At 55.0% G+C, this 17,992-nt stretch overlaps 1 protein-coding gene across 1 annotated transcript in view; it reads right to left on the bottom strand.

Moving 5' to 3' along the window:
• The window catches only part of Fam20c (FAM20C golgi associated secretory pathway kinase), a 48,385-nt gene extending 34,160 nt beyond the window's left edge, over positions 1 to 14,225 (bottom strand). Inside the window, exons 1-3 of the mRNA XM_070033371.1 lie at positions 13,609 to 14,225; positions 11,497 to 11,675; positions 1,845 to 1,923 (exon numbers count right to left, since the gene is read on the bottom strand). Coding sequence (XP_069889472.1) covers positions 1,845 to 1,923; positions 11,497 to 11,675; positions 13,609 to 14,219 — 869 coding nt within the window. The 5' untranslated portion in view covers positions 14,220 to 14,225. The remainder of the gene's footprint in view (positions 1 to 1,844; positions 1,924 to 11,496; positions 11,676 to 13,608) is intronic.
• Between the last annotated feature and the right edge of the window lie 3,767 nt (positions 14,226 to 17,992).

Raw genomic sequence — 17,992 nt, 5'->3', positions numbered from 1 at the left:
TGTCTTGTCCATCACATTTTGCGTCCCCCACCAAGACGCTGCCCCTCTGAATCCCTCTTTTCCATTCACACCCACTGAGACCCCAGGGGTAAAATCCTATGTCCATCTAATTAATTGATGATGCTGTACTGAGAATTTAGTATGAGCCCACTGGAGAAAGTCCCTTCTTCAAGAGAACTGTTAATTATAGATTTTTAATTTCTTAATGTAAATGGTCATGAACCGCAGCCGTTTATAATTCAAACCACAGCCACCTGGGAGTAAGAATCTGTGGGCAGTAACCCAGACCTTGAGCCAGGCTGAGATGACCAGGACCATCAGTTGGTAGACTCTAATCCATGACAGACAGGGGTCTGGGTTGGCAGAGGGGAGTCCCAGGTACCCAGAAATGCCTGGACCCAACCGGGTAGAAAGAGCAAGAAGTCACAGCTAAAGGAGGGGGCGGGGTGAGGGCGGTGGGCCATACCTAGTCAGCTGGGGCCTCCATTGGAATCCAGAGCCTGGCTATTACTAGGCACATTCTCTACTGCTTGGGCCACGCCCCTTGCCACACCCCTCCCTCCCAGGAGCGAGAGCCCAGGCTGGCCTCAGCACGCCTTGCTGCTGCTCTACCTCTCACTTCTGTCAACATATCCTTTGCCTTCCTGGGCCTTAGTTCCCCACCTGCTGCAGAATCTCAGCCCTGTTTCCATACCTACATCCTGAACTGTCCTCCACCTCCTGATCAGTCCTCCCTGGAATCCTAAACACTCCACTTGTGCCCAGGGGCTCCTCTCAGGCCTGGCCCCAGAAAAGCTGGGAGAGGGGAAGGTCTCGACCCCACCACCCAAGGGAGCCGGGCACCTGGCGTCACCAGAGGTAGGTCACCTGAGCTCTGAGCTCAGCCCTGCATGTCACCACAAAGGGATGGGGTGGGGAGTGGGGGGCGGGGGGACGGGCGCTGTGGGTTCACTGGACTTCTTGTCTTGCCCAGGGCCATGATCCCAACTTCCTGCCTGTGGGATTAAAATGACCCTCAGCACAGAGCCCACTGCACCCTGTGGCTGGCTAAGGAGGCTGCCGGGGTGACACAGGTCTGACCTGCACCCCCAGAAGAAGCCTGGGGGACCCAGCAGGGTGGAGATGAGGCCTGGAGTCTTGGGCAGCTGTCTGCAGATCCTGGCAGACAGCTGCTGGTCCAGTCCCAACCCTTCCCTCCATGGCCTCAAGCAACATCCAGAGAGCCAGGGCCCTTAGGAGGGTCTCTGTGAGGGGCTAGGATCCTTCACAGATGCTCCTGGACCAGCTCCACTCCGCCCTCTGAGACATCCCCAGAGGGCCCCCACCCAGGCTGCGCCCCCTCTGGTGGCATCTAGCAATGCACCTTCACCTTGACTCTCCACACAGGACAGACAGAGCCCAGGCTCGGAGGACAGACCCACACAGGTGCCCCCCACACACACCTGCCCTGCTATAGCGAACAGCTAATACGGCACCCAGCTTAATTCAATCCCAGTTCCTTTCATTCTTGGACGCTGAAAACCATACAGACAAATGTGATCCAACGAACTGACTGCAGGCCCCTCCTGTATGGAACCCTTTCACCCACACCCTGCAGCGGGCCGCAGACCCCACTCAGCCCGGTAGCCCCCTGGCTTAACTTCATGGACCGTCAGGTTCCACACCTGGACTCCCCCCAGGGTGGGGGGGGGTAAACACAGCATTAAGGCGGGGAACGGTATCAGGCCAGCCACTTGCCACCCACAAATCACCTCTCATGGGAGGAGACACCGCCTTCCCTGTCAGGGCCTCCATCCTGTACCTGGACCCCCATTCACCCCACACCCAGCACTGCCCACACTTACTTCATGGGCTTGAATAGCGCTTGCCCGTAATTCTGGAACGTCATAATTAGCTTCAGCTGTGTGCCCCCTGACTTCATGGCTGCAAGAGAGAGAGAGATTTTTCTTTGGGGGAGGGGACTCTTAGCAATGCCCCCCCGCCGCGTTGGTCCCCATCCTGTTGTCACAGCAGTTAGAATGGCAGGGTGAACCCACGGAGAAAGGTGGAAGAGGCAGGCGCACACACGCGTGCGTGCACATGTGTACACATGTGCTCACCCCTCCCCCCACACCTGGTGCCCACAAGGGGCCGGGACCTGACCCAGGAAACAGCGGAAGGAAGACCCAGAGGGTGGGCTGGGTGCCTAGCAAGACAGAGATCTCCCCAGAGCTGGTTCTGGGGTTCACAGGAGGAAACTGAACAGAGTTCCAGAAAGATCTTAGGCCTAAGCACATCTTGTCAGGATATGATCAATGATGGAAGCTTCCAGAAAGCATATGACTCCAGCCTCTTGCCAGCTAAGAAGGCTGAAGAGCTTCCTAAAAGGACATCTCTCTCTTTTTTTTTTTTTTTTTTGACTGTTTCTTTTCTTTGTGGCATTAGCGTGTGAACTCAGGGCCTCATACTTGCTGGACTTAATTGCTGGGCTGGCACTCTACCTCTCCAGTCACGCCTCCAGCCCAGTTCTTTTGAGTTATTCTTTTTGAGATAGAGTCTCAAAGTTTTCTGCCCGGGCTATCTTTAAACTGTGATCCTCTGGATCTCAGCCTCTTGAATACTAGGATTACTTCTCGGTGCAGCCATCAGCGCTGACTTGGATCTTCCTTTCTGCCAATGGAGAAGGAACCATTGGAGGGTTGCCCACCCCAGCAGGGACACAGCAAGGTGCAGGGATTTGGAGGGGGCAGGCCCAAGCCAGCTGGGCCAGGCACACCGGCATGGAGTGAAGGCTGTGCATAGATGAACACAGCTGGGTCCCCAAGTACCAACCTAGATGGCTGAGCACTGAAGTTGAAAGCCAGAAGTGGGGGGCACTGGGCAGGTGCAGGAGCACCCAGTGATGGCAGCTAGGATGAGGTGGACATGGCAGATGCCAGGGAACACCTGGCAGAATGCTGTGGGCTGTGGAGGATGGAGGGACTGGGACCACCCTTGAGTGACAGCTGGAGATGCTGGTTGCCAAGGGAACAGTAGCTAGGAGACGAAATGAGATGCACTGAGGCCTTGGGGTGATGACTGCCAGGTGTGCAGGTAGGCCTGAGGTGCTAAGGCCATCCCATATTTAGGATAAGCTTGGAGTGCAGGTCCCATGGCGGGGGGGGGGGGGACAGTGTTGAGTGTGGAGAACGAGGGCTGGACCAGGAGATGGTAGAGTGGTCTGGGGGTTGCTAGGATCCCCCCCAAAGAAGGCTTAAGATATTAGGGGGCAAGGAAAGGGAATGTGTATGTTGTTCCTGTCTGGGTGGCAGAGGGGCCTGAAGGGTGTGCAAAAGGGGAGGCCATAGCCTGAGGGGATGGGGGAAGATGGAGGACCTGGAGGGGTTAATTTGTAGATACGAAGGAAGAGGGGTGTAAGGAAGGGTCCCCTCTAGTCTGACCAGTTTCCTAAAGCCAGCACTCTAGAGGGGGGAGAGGGGAAGTCTTCACCTTTCCTGCCTCAGTTTCCCCTTTTGTAAATGGGACTCAGGATGCTTGCTTGGCCTCGTAGTCAGAATCAAAGGAAGGGTAGAGGAGTTTCTGGGGTGCCAGCACCTTAGACTGCTCCCTGGCGTTCTGCAATGTCTTGCTAATGGAACTTGCAGATTCCTACAACACAGGATGAGACAGAGGCCCGGTGCTGGAGGTGCGTGGCCAGGGGCTGGTGGGGAGCACCACACGAGGGGAGGTGGGGCTGCCTTTCACCTTCCCCACAGATCAACCAAGGGCTTTTAGAGCCAGGGACCTGGTGGCTCACACCTGTGTAATCCCAGCTACTCAGGAGGCTGAGATCTGAGGAGAGCGGGTCAAAGCCAGCCTGGACAGGAAAGTCTGTAAGACTCTTATACCAGTAAACCACTAAGAAGCCAGAAGTGAAGCAGTGGCTCAAGTGGTAGAGTTAGCCTTGAGAGGAAAAGCTAAGGGACAGCACCCAGGTCCTGAGTTCAAGCCCCAGGACCAGCACCAAAAAAGAAAAAAGGGAGTGGGGGCCTTTGGAGACCGTGATTCGAGCATTAAGAAACAGCTTTAGGAAACGTTTCTACTTCAGGAGCCATGTCTTCTGAAAAAGTAGGAATGCAAAGCACACACTTTTTCAAACTGGGATGCACAGACAGGCACCCAGAGCCCTCACTTACTTCTCTGGAGAAAACCTGAAGATGACTTTCATTCTCTACTTTCCTTTATTGGAATTTTCTAGATTTCTGCAATGAACACTTAGTACACTTAAAGGTAAGATGGTTCAACAATGATTGAGTCTGTTCAACTCTATTGGATGGTCCTGTTTGTGGGGAGGGGAATGTCTCTTGGGTTTAACTATTCCTTCTTGTGTGGGTCTTGGGATCATCACATTAATGACTATTAATTCTGATTCTAAAATAACAAAATATTATTCAAATCCTGTAATTTTTTTATGGGTGGTACTGGGCCTTGTGTTTCCTAGATAGGCTTTTACACTTAATTTTTTCAGATAGTGTTGTATGCTTTTCTTTCCTTTTTTGGGGGGGGAGGGGAGGTAGAGGGTGCCAGGGGCCAACCTCAGCTTGCAATCCTCCTACGATGCCTCCTGCAGAATTATAGAAAGCATCACCAAGCCCAGCTTATTAGTTAAGATGGGGGGGCGGGGTTCAGTCTGGCCTTCTATCGTAATACTCCTCATCTCTGCCTCCTGAATATCAGGATTACAGTCATGAGCCAACATGAGCCTGGCAGTTCAATCATACTTGTTTTAAGTAGATTCTCACTGTTTCTCTGACCCTCCCCATGGGGCAAACAACTGATCAGGTATTACCAGGCATAGCTGGGCACCAGCTGCTCCTGTCTATAATCCTAGCTATTTTAGATGCTGAGATGTGAGGCCCAGGAAGACAACTCTGAGAGACTCTTATCTTCAATTGACCAGAAAAAAAAAAAAAAAGCTAGAAGTGGCTCAAGTAGTAGAATCCCAACTCTGTGTGGAAAAAGCCAAGCCAAAGCACAAGGCCCTGAGTTCAAATCCCAGTACAGTCACAAAACCAACAAACGATGTTACAACAGCCTCATGGAAGTGCTGTACCTCAAACACATCTTGGGTGACTGTACCTCCCACCTTCTAAACCACGTCCATCTGTGGCCATCCCCCAAAGCATCATACCATCATCCAAACCAGACCCCGCTGGGTCTCCACAGTGAGGTCCCCTCCCACTTACCAACCCCCCTGTCTCCAGAACCACCCAGACATGGCCTAATACAGGCTATTAACTAACACTGACTGTTTTTGTTTTTTTTGTTTGTTTGTTTGTTTTTGTTTTTCTTTGCCGGTCGTGGGGTCTGAACTCTGGGCCTGCGTGCTGTCCCTCAGCTCTTCAGCTCAAGGATAGCACCCTACCACTTGAGCCACAGCACCACTTCTGGCTTTTTCTGCTTATGTGGTGCTGAGGAATGGAACCCAGGGCCTCATGCACGCAAGGCAAGCGCTCTACCACTGAGCCACCTTCCCAGCCCCACACTGACTGTATTTTGAAGTTTACCATTGCCATACTTTTTAACAATAGAGCGATCTTTTTATCTCATAACCCCACTGCCATCTTTACCTCATAATCCCCTGGGCTTTGCCCATCCTTGTCCCCCAAAACATAGCACAAAGTGAGGGACTATTTCATATATCATAAAGAGCCTTGGGAGGCTTCTAGAATGCTCTGGCAACCTACCAGGACTCTTAGAAAGCAAAGCACATGTGGGAGGAGAGATGAGCATTTGAAGGAGAGTGATGTGGGCAGGGCTAGGGTTCTTGCCCAGCCATGGGGAGGGAGGATGAGGAGGCCACGGAATAGGACAGGCATTTCATGCAAACCAATTCACTTTTTTAAGACTGTGGGCTAGCCAGCCACTGGTGGCTCAAGCCTGTAATCCTAGCTACTCAGGAGGTTAAAATCTGAGAGAGACTCTTATTCTCAATTTACTAGAAAAAAGCTGGCAGTGGAGCTGTGGCCCAAGTGGTAGAGAGCTAGCCTTAAGTGAAAACCTAAGGGACAGCACCAGGTCCTGAGTTCAAGTCCTAGTACCAACACCACACACACACACACACACACACACACACACACACACACACACACACACACACACACACACACACACACACCCAGTGGGCCAAGTGGTAGAGAGCTAGCCTTAAGTGAAAACCTAAGGGACAGCACCAGGTCCTGAGTTCAAGTCCTAGTACCAACACCACACACACACACACACACACACACACACACACACACACACACACACACACAGGTCCTGAGTTCAAGTCCTAGTACCAACACCACACACACACACACACACACACACACACACAGTGGGCCAAGTGGTAGAGAGCTAGCCTTAAGTGAAAACCTAAGGGACAGCACCAGGTCCTGAGTTCAAGTCCTAGTACCAACACCACACACACACACACACACACACACACACACACACACACACACACACACACACACACACACACACACACACACACACACACACACACCAGTGGGCCTTGTACAGTACTGTCTTGCCTATGAGTGTAGAGATAGTCTTTGGGAAATTATTTTGGTAGTACTTAGATTTGAACTAGTAGTTTCATGTTTTGGAACTATGTCCCCAGCTCTTTTTTTACTTTTATTTTTCAGATCGGATCTTGTGTATGTGTGGTTTTTGTTTTTTTACCTTGGGCTGGCATAGGTCCACAATCCCACAATCCTCCTACCCTTGTCTCCTGAGTAGCTGGGATTATAGGTGTGTGCTACCACACTCAGCCTCTGTTGTTTTTTTGTTTTTTAAGGGTCGGAGTGAAGATTGTTCAGGGAGATTAATAGGAACAGATGTTTGTGCTGGAGTGGAAATTTTCCCTTGGGGAGGGAATCACATTTGGAGAATGTCACACCAGGTTCTTGTCCACCCACTCAACCAGTCCCCTGGGCTGGAATTTGGCCAGGTGACTCAGACACACACATAGTCCCTGACCTGCAGCTCATAGAATAGGGCATGGGGTGTGTCCATCTGTCAGTGGCCCACACCCAGGGGGCTGGCCCCCTGGAGCCTGGAACTGTAGCACCTGCACTGATGTGAGAATCTGGGTGGTAGCCACTGTTTGCTCCAGATAAATGAGGAGGGGGTCTTCCACCCCCAACCTGCTGTGAGGGCCTCCAGCCCTGTGGGTGGAGGGACAGAAGCAGCTTCGGCCCCACCTGCCTCCCTCCTGGGGTTATTTATGTCCTGGTCTACCAGGCAGCTCACTTTTATTTTGAGAGCTGCAGTCACCAGATGCTCCCCTCACAGCTCGGCTCTGGTAGAGCGGTGTCACCCCTGCAGCGAGAACAGAACCATCAGCCCTTTCCTGGAGGTGCATTCTGAGTGTCCCAAATCACAGCTGCCTTGAAACATCTGTGCCTGATCTCCCATCTGATGGCAGGGGCTGAGCCACCAACTGCCTTGTCCTGACTCCCTGCAGCCAGCGTGGGCTGGGGGTCCTGGAGGGAGGATCTCCAGACTTGGGCGGGCCCTTTGGGGTGGTCCAGCATTTTGGTCTTTTCAGGTCTTCCTCTCTGCCTGGGCCTATGAGGGGCCGTCCAGGTAAGAGGGAGAGAGGGCGGGAGGGGCCTGTTCCAGCTGGTATCCCACTGTCTGCTCCAAGTAATAAGATGGGGCACCACGCCCCACCCCCTGGCACCACCTCCCTGGGCTGCCCCTAGCCCAGGACTCTTTATTCCTTGGAAGGTTCCTGGCTAAGTATCCTAGATTCCAGCCTGGTTCATTCTTTTGTCTGGTGGAGCCCCCCTTTCCCACCCCTACCCCCCTCAGCTCCCTTTGTTCGACATTCTCTCAGACAGGCTTTCCTCCTGACCTGAAGGAAACAATTCTGAATTCTGACCCTCTGGCCAGAAGCTGTACCATCTATCTCTCCCGGCCCACCACAGTGAGATTTCTTTTTCTTCTGGTTCAAAGTAAATTCCACAGTGCCGAGCCCCTAATTGTATCATTTATTCGTTCACATCCTTAATTGTATATGATAGTGGTGGAATTCTCACCGGCTCTAGCGGAAGCCACTGTCAGGCCTGACTTCAAGCTGGGCAGAGGTGGAGAGAATGTGGAGCCTCTTTAAAGGCGGCAGAGGCCGGTTACCAGGCAGGCTGCAGCCTGGCTATAAATAAATCTCTGTTACAGAAGCCAGCTGTGCTGTAGGCCACACAGAGCCTCATGAATTGGATCAAGTGGTTCTGAACAGGGGAGATTTAATGGAACGAAAGAGAGAGAGAGTGAAGGGAGAGGAAGAAGGAGGAAGAGGAGGAGGAGGCGGTGGCTCAGAATCTCTTGGGTTACATTACTACATTTCCAGGCTCAGGTTTAATATTGAGATGAATAACTTGAAGATTAAAGTCTTCATCCGTGGGCCAGAAGCAAAGAAGTGGTACCCTAGGGGCAAATCTCCTCTCTTCTGGGACCTCAGTTTATTCAGTTGAAAGGCATGGTTGGCCTTCAAAGGTTTCACCCTGTGCTGGATTTGGGCAGTAGGCAGACTTTGTCAAGAGAGGTGCTGGTGTGGTGCCCCAATACTCCAGCTGAGTATGGATGAAGACCCTACCACGGTCAGGTGTGTGTGTGTGTGTTGCTAGTACCAGGGCTTGAGCTCATAGCCTGGGTGCTGTCCCTTAGCTTTTTCACTCAAGGTTGGCACTCTACCACTTGAGCCACAGCTCCACTTCTGGCTTTACGACAGTTTACTGGAGATGAGAATCTCATGGAATTCCCTGCCTGGGCTGGCTTTGTACCGTGATCCTCAGATCTCAGCCTCCCAAATTGCCAGGATTATAGGCATAAGCCATCAGTGACAGACCAGAGGCAGTTGCTTTTTATGCATCCATGCCTGGGTCTTCAAACCCACAGATCTACTGTCCGGTTTCCTGAGGCTGAGTCAGTCAGCCCAGGCAGCTAGGAAGGGGGACACTGGCACGCAGCCACCTCCAAGATAGAGTGCATTCTCTGAAGACACCGGTGTGGCTGGGGGCCAGCCCTGCAGAGCAGGACGGCTGGGTCTGGGTACCTGGCACTGCTGCTGTGGTCTGCTATGCCTATGGGGGTCTCTCTCTTGCTTCCTTAGGTAGGAAGGGTTTCCACGAATGTAAGCTCCATTCTGGGGTCACCAGGCCCCAGAGCAGCAGGGTGAAGCAAAGCCCTGGGAAGACTGAGACACCTGCTGAGGCCTGGCTCCCCGGATTAGGGGGCTCAGCCTGCCCTGAAATGCAGGTGCCACGTGGAGACTACCTGGCAGGTTCTGCCCTCACCCCTCAGGTGTATTTATTCAATGAAGGATCTGGGGGCTCCCTTTGGCAGGGGTCATGGGGGCATCTCTTCATACCCGGCAGTATTTGGGAGTTCACCCTGTGCACATGCATTGCCCTAGCGAGGGGGGCCAGAGCCAGTAACAGGCACCCGGAGACATCTAGGTTGGACCAAGATTTGCTGTTGTATGGGACTGGGTTACTGGTGGGGAACAGGTAGAGATTAGATTATCATTGTTCCTTCTGCAGATTACTGCCAGAGATCTAGGGGACGGCACTGGTTTGCCTGAAGTCACCTTGGCCAGCAGCTGGGTAGAGCTGGCATGGCTTCCAACTCTCTATGTCCTTCCTGGGGGGGGATGGACAGCCTGTCTAAAAATCCACTTTCCAACACCTACTAGGAATCTGCATAAGGAAGGAACCCCGCCTGTGTGGGGATGGGCCCCTACCCAGGAGTGGAGGGGTTAGAACCAGGGGACCACGACAGTCAAGGGATGAGCATGACATCTACTCAGGCAGAGATGGGTACAGAGATGGAGGCTCAGACAGAGTTGGGGTTTTACAGCAATAGATAAGGAGCGCTGTCCATTGTGCTGCGCTGTCAAGTACCCACTACCCTCCCCAGAGCGTCAGGTCCAATGGAGGCCCCAAATCCAGGCCTGTCAAGAGGGGCAAGAGGACCCCTCAGGTGGGCCAGTGAAGTCCTGGAGGTCCCTGGCCTCTTCCTGCTTTCTGATCTCCTGAGACAGATCCCCACACCTCTCACCCAGTGGGTGCCAAGGGCTGCAGGGCTCACCAGGAGCCAACTGACCTTGGGGATCACGCAGCTTTTTCCCACTCTAGCCTGCCTCTGTACACATCTGAGGCCACCCACCTCTTTCTCAAAGTGCCTGCGACGCAGAAAGTGCCCGTCAAAATCTGCTGGAAAAAAAATCACTAAGTCGCACGTCCTTGGTAAGATATTACTTTGGGAGCCACATCTACACAGTTGAGAGTGAAAGGGGAGCTGACACTTGTGGCTCACGCCTGTCATCCTAGCTACTCAGGAGGCTGAGATCTGAGGATCACAGTTCAAAGCCAGCCTGGGCAGGAAAGTCTGTGACACTCCTATCTCCAACTAACTAGCAAAAAACACTCTGAAAGTAGAGCTATGGCTCAAGTGGTAGAGTGCCATCCACGAGTAAAAAAGCTAAAGAACCTGCTGTGAAGTCAGGCTCCGAGTTCAATCCCCAATACTAGCATGCATGCATGCACCCATACGTGTATACACACACGTGTGCGCGCACACACACAGTATGAGGGCTATCCTGCTGGGACTGTCTGTGATACAGTCCCCACATCCACAAGAATTTTTCCCTCTTAGCCCAAAGCTTCTGATCTTCCCTCCAGGGGCAGGACAGAACCTGGGGTTGGCAGCATCGAGATTCCTCCTGCCATGGTGAGAGGAAGACAACTTTCAGCCCATATTGAGCTGATGGAGCCAAAGGTGATGGGGGGTGGGGGTGGGCAGGGAGCTGCCGGTCTTAACTTCCTCAGCCTAGTGACCTCCTGTAAATAGCTCAGCTGAACCACAAACGCCTTGAAAGAGATACTTGCTGGCCTTCAGGCCACTTCTAAGCACTCTGTATCAGCAACTGGACCGAAGTCTGTGACAGGAGGGACCTTCTGTGCAGAACCTGGATGCAGACACCTGAAGGAAGACAGGCTTGGGGCCCTGTCCAGGCATGGATGGAGGCTTGTCCTGTGTGCGAGTGTAGAGCCCCAGCCCTTAGCCGGCTCTCCACAACAAGCCTCTCCAGCCATGGGTGACTCACAGGACCAGAACAAACAAACAATCGCCCAAAGCCCAGCTGAGACCCAGCTTTGTGCTGGGAAACCGCCCCTGACACATTTTCCTGAAATCAAAAACTGGATGCTGTTATTTTTATTCCCCTCCCTGTTTGGGGGGGGACCAATCAGATTGCAAAGCCCTTAGAGATGTCGCCTTTGAATTGCTACACCCTGGAGACTGGGTTGAATGGCTCCCTGTCCAGGGAGACCCTGCCTCCTATCAGACCTCTAAGATACTTCCCTGAAGTGTGGCTTGATAGTGAGACAGCAGGACCACCCAGATCTGTCCAGGAAGCCAGCCCTGTGCGACCCTCCCACATCCCAGGCAGTCAGTCCCATGTGTGTCCCGGGCACACACGTCACCTACCCACACTGGTGATCTTCTGGGAGCCGAGGTCCTGCAGTAGGGCCTCGATGGCTGGGTTGTGTCTGGAGTATAGCTCATATCGGTTAATGCCGATGTGGAATTTGAGCCAGTTGGGGTAGAAATCCACTGCCCCCTCCCCGGTAGGTAGAAATTCTGCACCTTGGGCGCCTTCGTGTGGCCTAGAAGAGAGGGAGATAGGTCAGACTCAAATGGAAAAAAAACAAAACAAAACAAAACTCCAAGGAGCTGATATGGATGCCAAGGGTTGGGAGCTGGGGTTCAAAGTGCAGGTTTGTGAAAGGGTTCTGCTCAAAGAGGGGGCCTGCAGAGTTGGCACTTTCCCCCAGGCCTATGCTTCTACCCCCTAATCATAGACCTGAAGGCCTGTAATTCCTATTCATCCTTAAGAGACACCACCAGACAGCAAGCCTAGACGACAGCAAGCCGTCAGCGCTATCTGCGTCGAGTCTTCCTGGGGTTACCAAAAGTGCCTGTCAGGTGGGGTGTGTGTGGGGGGGTGATGTCAGCCCTTCCCTGGAGCAGAGGTCAGGAGGATCTCTGAATCAGATAGCCTGAAGTCACAGACATCCTACAGTTTGCCAGCAATCTCTCCAGGTCACTGCTTCTGTTCCAAGAACCAGCTGCAGAGATACACTGGATTTTAATGAAAGCAGTCTTAAGTGAGGAACCAAGAACTGAGGCAGTCCTTTACTCTAGCCTCTAGGCTCAAAGGGAGAACCTGTCAGCCACATGGCCTGTCCTGGCTTCTGTGGTCATGGGACAGTCTGACAGTCTCTCTGTCTGTCTGCTTGCTGGGCTGGAGGAAAGAGGAACTTGCTTAACAGATTCAACTGGTAGGTGAGGACTTTTTTGCTCAAATTCTGTCCTACCATGGACAGTAGGGCAGGCTGGATACTCCTAAACCCCCCTCCAGGCTGTGTCCTGACCCCTGGACCTGGACTGGACTGGATGTTCCCTAGGCCTACATCCGTTCTTCTGACCTATATTTCTAAGCATTTTCTCAAATCTGGTCAGCAAAGCTCAGAGACTACCAAATGGCTCACAACTGCAGAACCAAAACATAGCCTTCATCTCCCCTTTACCCCCCATCAGATTTCAGAGGAGAAAGGGTTTTGTGGATGTTTTCAGAATCCTGGCCTTCTCTTCTCTCTGCTGCTGGGTAACCTTTGCAGATAGTTATTTGTTCTGGCCTTGCTGGTAGTTAATATTTCACTGCCCAAGCATCTGCTTATTTGAATCTGGGTGACTGAGAATGAAGGGCCTTGGGGGGTGGGGTATCAAAGCAGGGCTGCTGGAAATACGTGTGTGATTTTGTGTTCAATGACTTCTCAAGACTAATAGGTGCATCCAAGCCTTCTCAAAGTGCTACCCAGAAGAGCTCACAGAGTCTGAAAGCTCATGGTCCAGTCCCTGTCCTGGGAAGATGGCTCCTATTCCCTCTTTCCCTAGCTAGCCCTAGGCTCTCCAATGTATGCATTCATTATTGGCTACCCAGGCCAGGGGTAGCCAAGCTCTTCCTTGTCAGAGAAGCACTGCAGCCTGGAGTTGGTGGCTTATGCCTATAATTTCAACTACTTGGGAGGCTGAGATCTGAAAATGGAAGTTTGAAACCAACCTGGGCAGGAAAGTCCATGAGGCTCTTATCTCCAGCTGACCACCAAAAAGCTAGAAGTAGAGATGTGGCTTTAGAGACAGAGCACCAGCCTTGAGAGGAAAAGCCAAGGGACACTGTCAAGGCCCTGACTTCATGCCCCAGTCCTGATACCCAAAAATTCTTTTAAAAATGAGGAGCTCTGAGGATCCTGAGGGGTCCAGCCTGCCTCCCACACCAGGGCTCAAATCAGCAGCCCTTCTCCAACAAGAAGTCACCATCATCAGCACAGTAGACAAAGAGTAGAGGTGCATCTGCCCCGCCCACCGGGTATCTTTAAGGAGAGCCCTTTCCAAGGGGGTCCCCAAACACTCGTACACAATGCCAATGCCCAGGATGCGGAGCAGGTTCTGGGGGAGCACCTTTATTATGGAAGGGTGTGCCTGAGTCTTCTAGAGGCTCTACTCCATCCCTGCCCTCCTCCACAAGCCCTGGCTCACCAGTCGGGGTTCTCTGCCGCCTTGGGGTTGAACCTGAGGTCGCTGTTCACATTAAACAGGACGTCGTCCTCCGTCAGGGGTGGGACAGCCCCCAGGTAGAGCGGATGCTCAAACAGCCTGGCCAAGAGCGAGCCTTCCCCGCTGGGGGAAAGGGGCGGCGCGGGCCTCCGGATCCCCGGGTCTCGAAGCAGCGGCCGGTGCGCGGGGTCGCGGGGTCGCGGGGCTCCAGGCTCCTGCCTGCCCCGTGGGGCGCGCTCGGGCGGCTCGGCTGCGGGTGGCAGCTTCTCCAACGAGTGGGACGTGAGATTGGAGGCCGGGTCGGAGCTGAAGTCCTGTAGGATGCGTAGCGTGTGCTTGTTCGGCCAGCCTGCATCGCCGGCGGCCGAGGCGGCAGCCGGAGGCTCCCCAGCCCGGCTTCCCCGTGCTTGGGCCCAGCCGGGTGCCGCTGCCTCGGCCCCGGGCTGCGCGCAGGAGCAGCCGGACTCCCCGGAGGGCCGCGCGGCGCGCCTCTCTAGCTTGGGCAGCAGGTCCAGCACGATGTGCAGGGCGCAGGCCAGCAGGAAAACCATCAGGATGAGCACGCGGAACCTGCGCACCAGGATCATCTTCATGGCCGGCCGCGCTTTGGGAAAGCGGGGGTCCGGGACTCGGAGAAGCCCCCTCTCCCCGCCACCGAGAGTTGCGCTCCGCCTTCGTCCCTCAGCTGGAGCTCGGCACAAATGCGGCGCCGCCTCGCAGGTCAAGGTCCATCCGAAGCCAGCGCAGCTAAGCTACCAGCTCCCGGATTGTTCCCGGGCAAGGACGACGTGGAGAGACAGGACCCGCCGCCAATGCACCGGTTCTCCGGGCCATCTCGGGGCTGGTCCCTTTTGGTCTCTCGGGAGCGCCCAGCGGCGGGTGGCAAGGGGTGCAGCCGGTATTCATCTGACCCTCAGGGCCGCGATGCAGCTGCCCAGCCCGGCCTGGGACCCGGGGCTCCGTTCCACTGCACGGCTCTCCCGCTGGGCCACGGTAGGCGCAGCGCGCCAGAGCGCGCGGGTGCTTAGCGCACGGCTGGGTTCTGCTCAGGCCGCGCGGTCCCGGAGACCCAGGCCTCGAGGAAGGGGCGGGAGAGTTGCACAGGATGGCGGCAGGGCCGGGCAGGTGCAGCTGCTCGGTCCCAGGGAGCGCAGCCCGCCCGCTTCGACCAAGCTCCCGGCGCCCCGCGCCCGGCCGGCTGATATCCGAGCGGCCCGGAGCCGCCCCCCGCGTCAGCGCCCGCAGATTGGCGGAGTCGCAGCCCCGCGAGGCACGGCTGGGCCCAGCTGCGCGCTCGCTCGGCCGCTTTCTCCTCCCCCTCGGCCGCGCCCAGCGATGCCGCCGCAGCTCCCCGGGGCCACGGAGGAGAGAGAGGCCGCCTTCCTCGGTGAGGCCCGGCTTGGAGAGGAGGCAGCCTGGGCTCCGGCAGCTGCCCAGTCCAGCGGGATCTCGGCCTGGCCACCTCTCCGGGACCTCCACCCGCCGCCGAGCCCGAGGCCCGGCGCCGGCTGCAGCCTCCCGGACTCCTCCCAGAAGAGCCGGGGCCGCGCGCAGGCCAAGTCCCTCCCCGGGGCCGCTGGGCGTCTGCGCCGCCGGACGAGCTCCCCGCCGGGCAGCGACCTTGTGCCTGGCGCCTGGGTCTGCGAGGAGGAGGAGGAGGACGAAGGGTCGACGGGGCCGCCACGCCGCAGACAGAGAGGAAGGCGGAGAGCGCGCTGAACTCTGGTCCTCAGCGATGGACGCCTGGATCGCGCCGAGGCCGCCTACTAGCCCGCCCGGCCCGGGCCCACCCCGCCCCGAGGGGCCACGCCTGCGCCTTAACCCCGACGGCGCCGCGCCCAGCCGGGCTCCCCCACCCCCACCCCCCGCGCCAACGTGCGGGAGGCGGGCGGTCCTCGCCGGGGCGGGGGTGGGGGCGGGCTGGGTGCGCCTTTCCGCCTTCCCTCGGTGCCAAATCGGGATGCACACCCTGGGAAAGAAACTCAGCTTCGACTTCGGGGCCTCCCTGGCTGCCACAGGGCTTTGGGATCAACAGCACCCCCTCCTCTCCCATAGGGATTAGGAATCAATATGCGTTTGTGCCCCTAAATCGTAGGAAGGTAAGTGGGGGAGAGGCACAGATCCACCACAAGTGAGAGCCCTCCGTCCCTCATGCACCTGCAAATTTCCCACGCAGGTCTAGAAAGATCCTGGGTCAGTAGCCTCTCTTAGTGGGAGGGAGGGGTGGAGGGTCTGGGGGTGGGGAGGGGGAGCCCCTTCCTTGTTATGGAGTCTGTGTTAGCTGGGCCTCCTGCTGCTCTCTTTGGGCCAGGTTTTTTGGTTTGTTGTTGTTGTTGCTTCACTTGAATCAGGCACCTTTAGCAACTCTCCCTGTTGATTTCCCACCCAGTCTGTTGCCAGAGGTCTAGCTTCTAGCTGAGGGGTTCGTCAGTTTGACATGTCGCTTAGGTCATATGAAAAGGGAAAGGGGTCCCCAAATTCAGCCTCCCTGGAGTAGGAGCTGGAGGCTCTATTGGGGAAGGAATCTGCCACCCCCCAGGGTGAAGGTGGATGGGACCTGGAAGTGGATCCTTGGGAAGTCACAGGTCAGGGTGGAAGTGTCCTTCCTTCCAGTCACACCGAGTGCATTTATATGCTGGCAGATTCCAGAAGGCCAGGTTAACATTGAGGTGGAGTGTTGACCTCCCAGGACTGGGGGCTGAGTGGAGACAAGTATCTTGTGGCAGGATGAACAGGCATAGGACCCCCTCCCTCCCCAGCCTCCAGATTCTGGAACAGTAGAGATGGCCAGTATCCTCAAGGCAGACACATGGGGCAGCTGGACCTGAGGAATGGGCGTGCTCTAAGGGGGTGGGTCTCTGAGACTTCCTGAAGTCTCAGGGTGTCACCATGTCTCCTGGCCACCACTGGATGGCTCCCTTGTGTAGTTCTTACCTCTGTGGCTCCCACCCTAGGAAAACTGGTAACCAGGCCATGGGGAGCCCCTTCCTCCCTGTCCTACTCCGTCCAGTTTTCCCAACCACCTTCACCCGTGTTGGATGACAGTGGATTCTCTTCCTCTCCTCTCATATGTATGCACTCCTTGAGGGAAGGGTCCCCCACAAAGGCCTCCACTTGGCCAGGAGTGGGGGGGAAGGGGGGGAGTGGGGGTGGCTAGACCTCAGAACCAGTGCTCATGAACGGAATCAGGTCAGATACCACCAGACCAAGGTGACACGTGCAATAAAAGCCGGGCCCTTCCTGGAGAGTGTCTTGATCTGATTTAGTCCTTTCATGGAAATCACGGGCAGCAGAAACAGAAGAAGATGCAGACACAGACCCATGTACACACAGGACACACACACACACACACACACACACACACACACACACACACACGCATGCACACCAAGGTCCACACAGACACGAATTAGACCCACCTCCAATATCCAGGGGAAGAAGACAGACACCTGCTGGTGGCACCCCATCAGAGACTGAAGGATGGCTCTGTGGCTTTTGTCACCAAAGCCTAAGTTCCAGTAAACCCTTGTAGAACACATTCAGGGGACTCAGCAGAAGGATGACACTTCTGCTGTGAGGACTTTGCTGCTTTATCTGGGTGGTCAGGGATGACTCAAGAGTGGCATTTTAATGAAAACTCTGCATGCTTCTGGGAGCTCCAGACATGGTTCGGGGGAGGTATGGTTGTAAAGGCCCTGGCACAGAGCTTGAGAGGCACTCAGGAAGTGTGAGGATAACTGAGAGTCTGGAGATGAATGGGGAGCATTGAATAAGAGGCTAGGGAGCCGTGGGATTAAATTCCTTAACCCCTCCTCAGTCTGCTGGGAGTGGCCCCAAAGCAAACCTGGTAATGAGACATGCCCAGTGGGCTGCTGCTTACATCCATAACTATTGTTGTCCAGGAAACATGGATAGAAGACACAGGGAGGTGAGGGGTGAACTGATTGCAGATCCCTGTGCACTGTCCTGGAGGAGGAGGAACCATGATCAGAAGAGGCCATCGTGTGTGTGTGTGTGTGTGTGTGTGTGTGTGTGTGTGTGTGTGTGTGTGTGTCTGTGTCTGTGTCTGTGTCTGTGTCTGTGTGTGGGGGGGGGGTTGTGGGGTTTGAGCCACAGCTCCCTTTCCAGTTTTCTGATGGTTGATTGAAGATGAGTCTCACAGATTTTCCTTGCCAGGTTGGCTTCGAGCTGTGATCCTCAGATCTCAGCTTCTTGAGTAGCTAGGATTACAGGCGTGAGCTTCCAGTGTTTGGCCTTCTTGTGTTCATTCTGAAGCTCCTGGTGGCTCTCACCCACCTTCTTGGTGTTATTTAGACCCCAGGGGCCACACCAGTGCCCAGCCTTTTTGTTTTTTGGCTATTCCTTT

The sequence above is a fragment of the Dipodomys merriami genome, unplaced genomic scaffold (genome assembly GCF_024711535.1).
Source record: "Dipodomys merriami isolate MVZ:Mamm:240054 unplaced genomic scaffold, mDipMer1.0.p SCAF_22, whole genome shotgun sequence".
Classification (NCBI taxonomy): domain Eukaryota; kingdom Metazoa; phylum Chordata; class Mammalia; order Rodentia; family Heteromyidae; genus Dipodomys; species Dipodomys merriami.
Note: the sequence above shows the minus strand (reverse complement) of the source record. Positions and strands in the feature narration are given on the sequence as shown.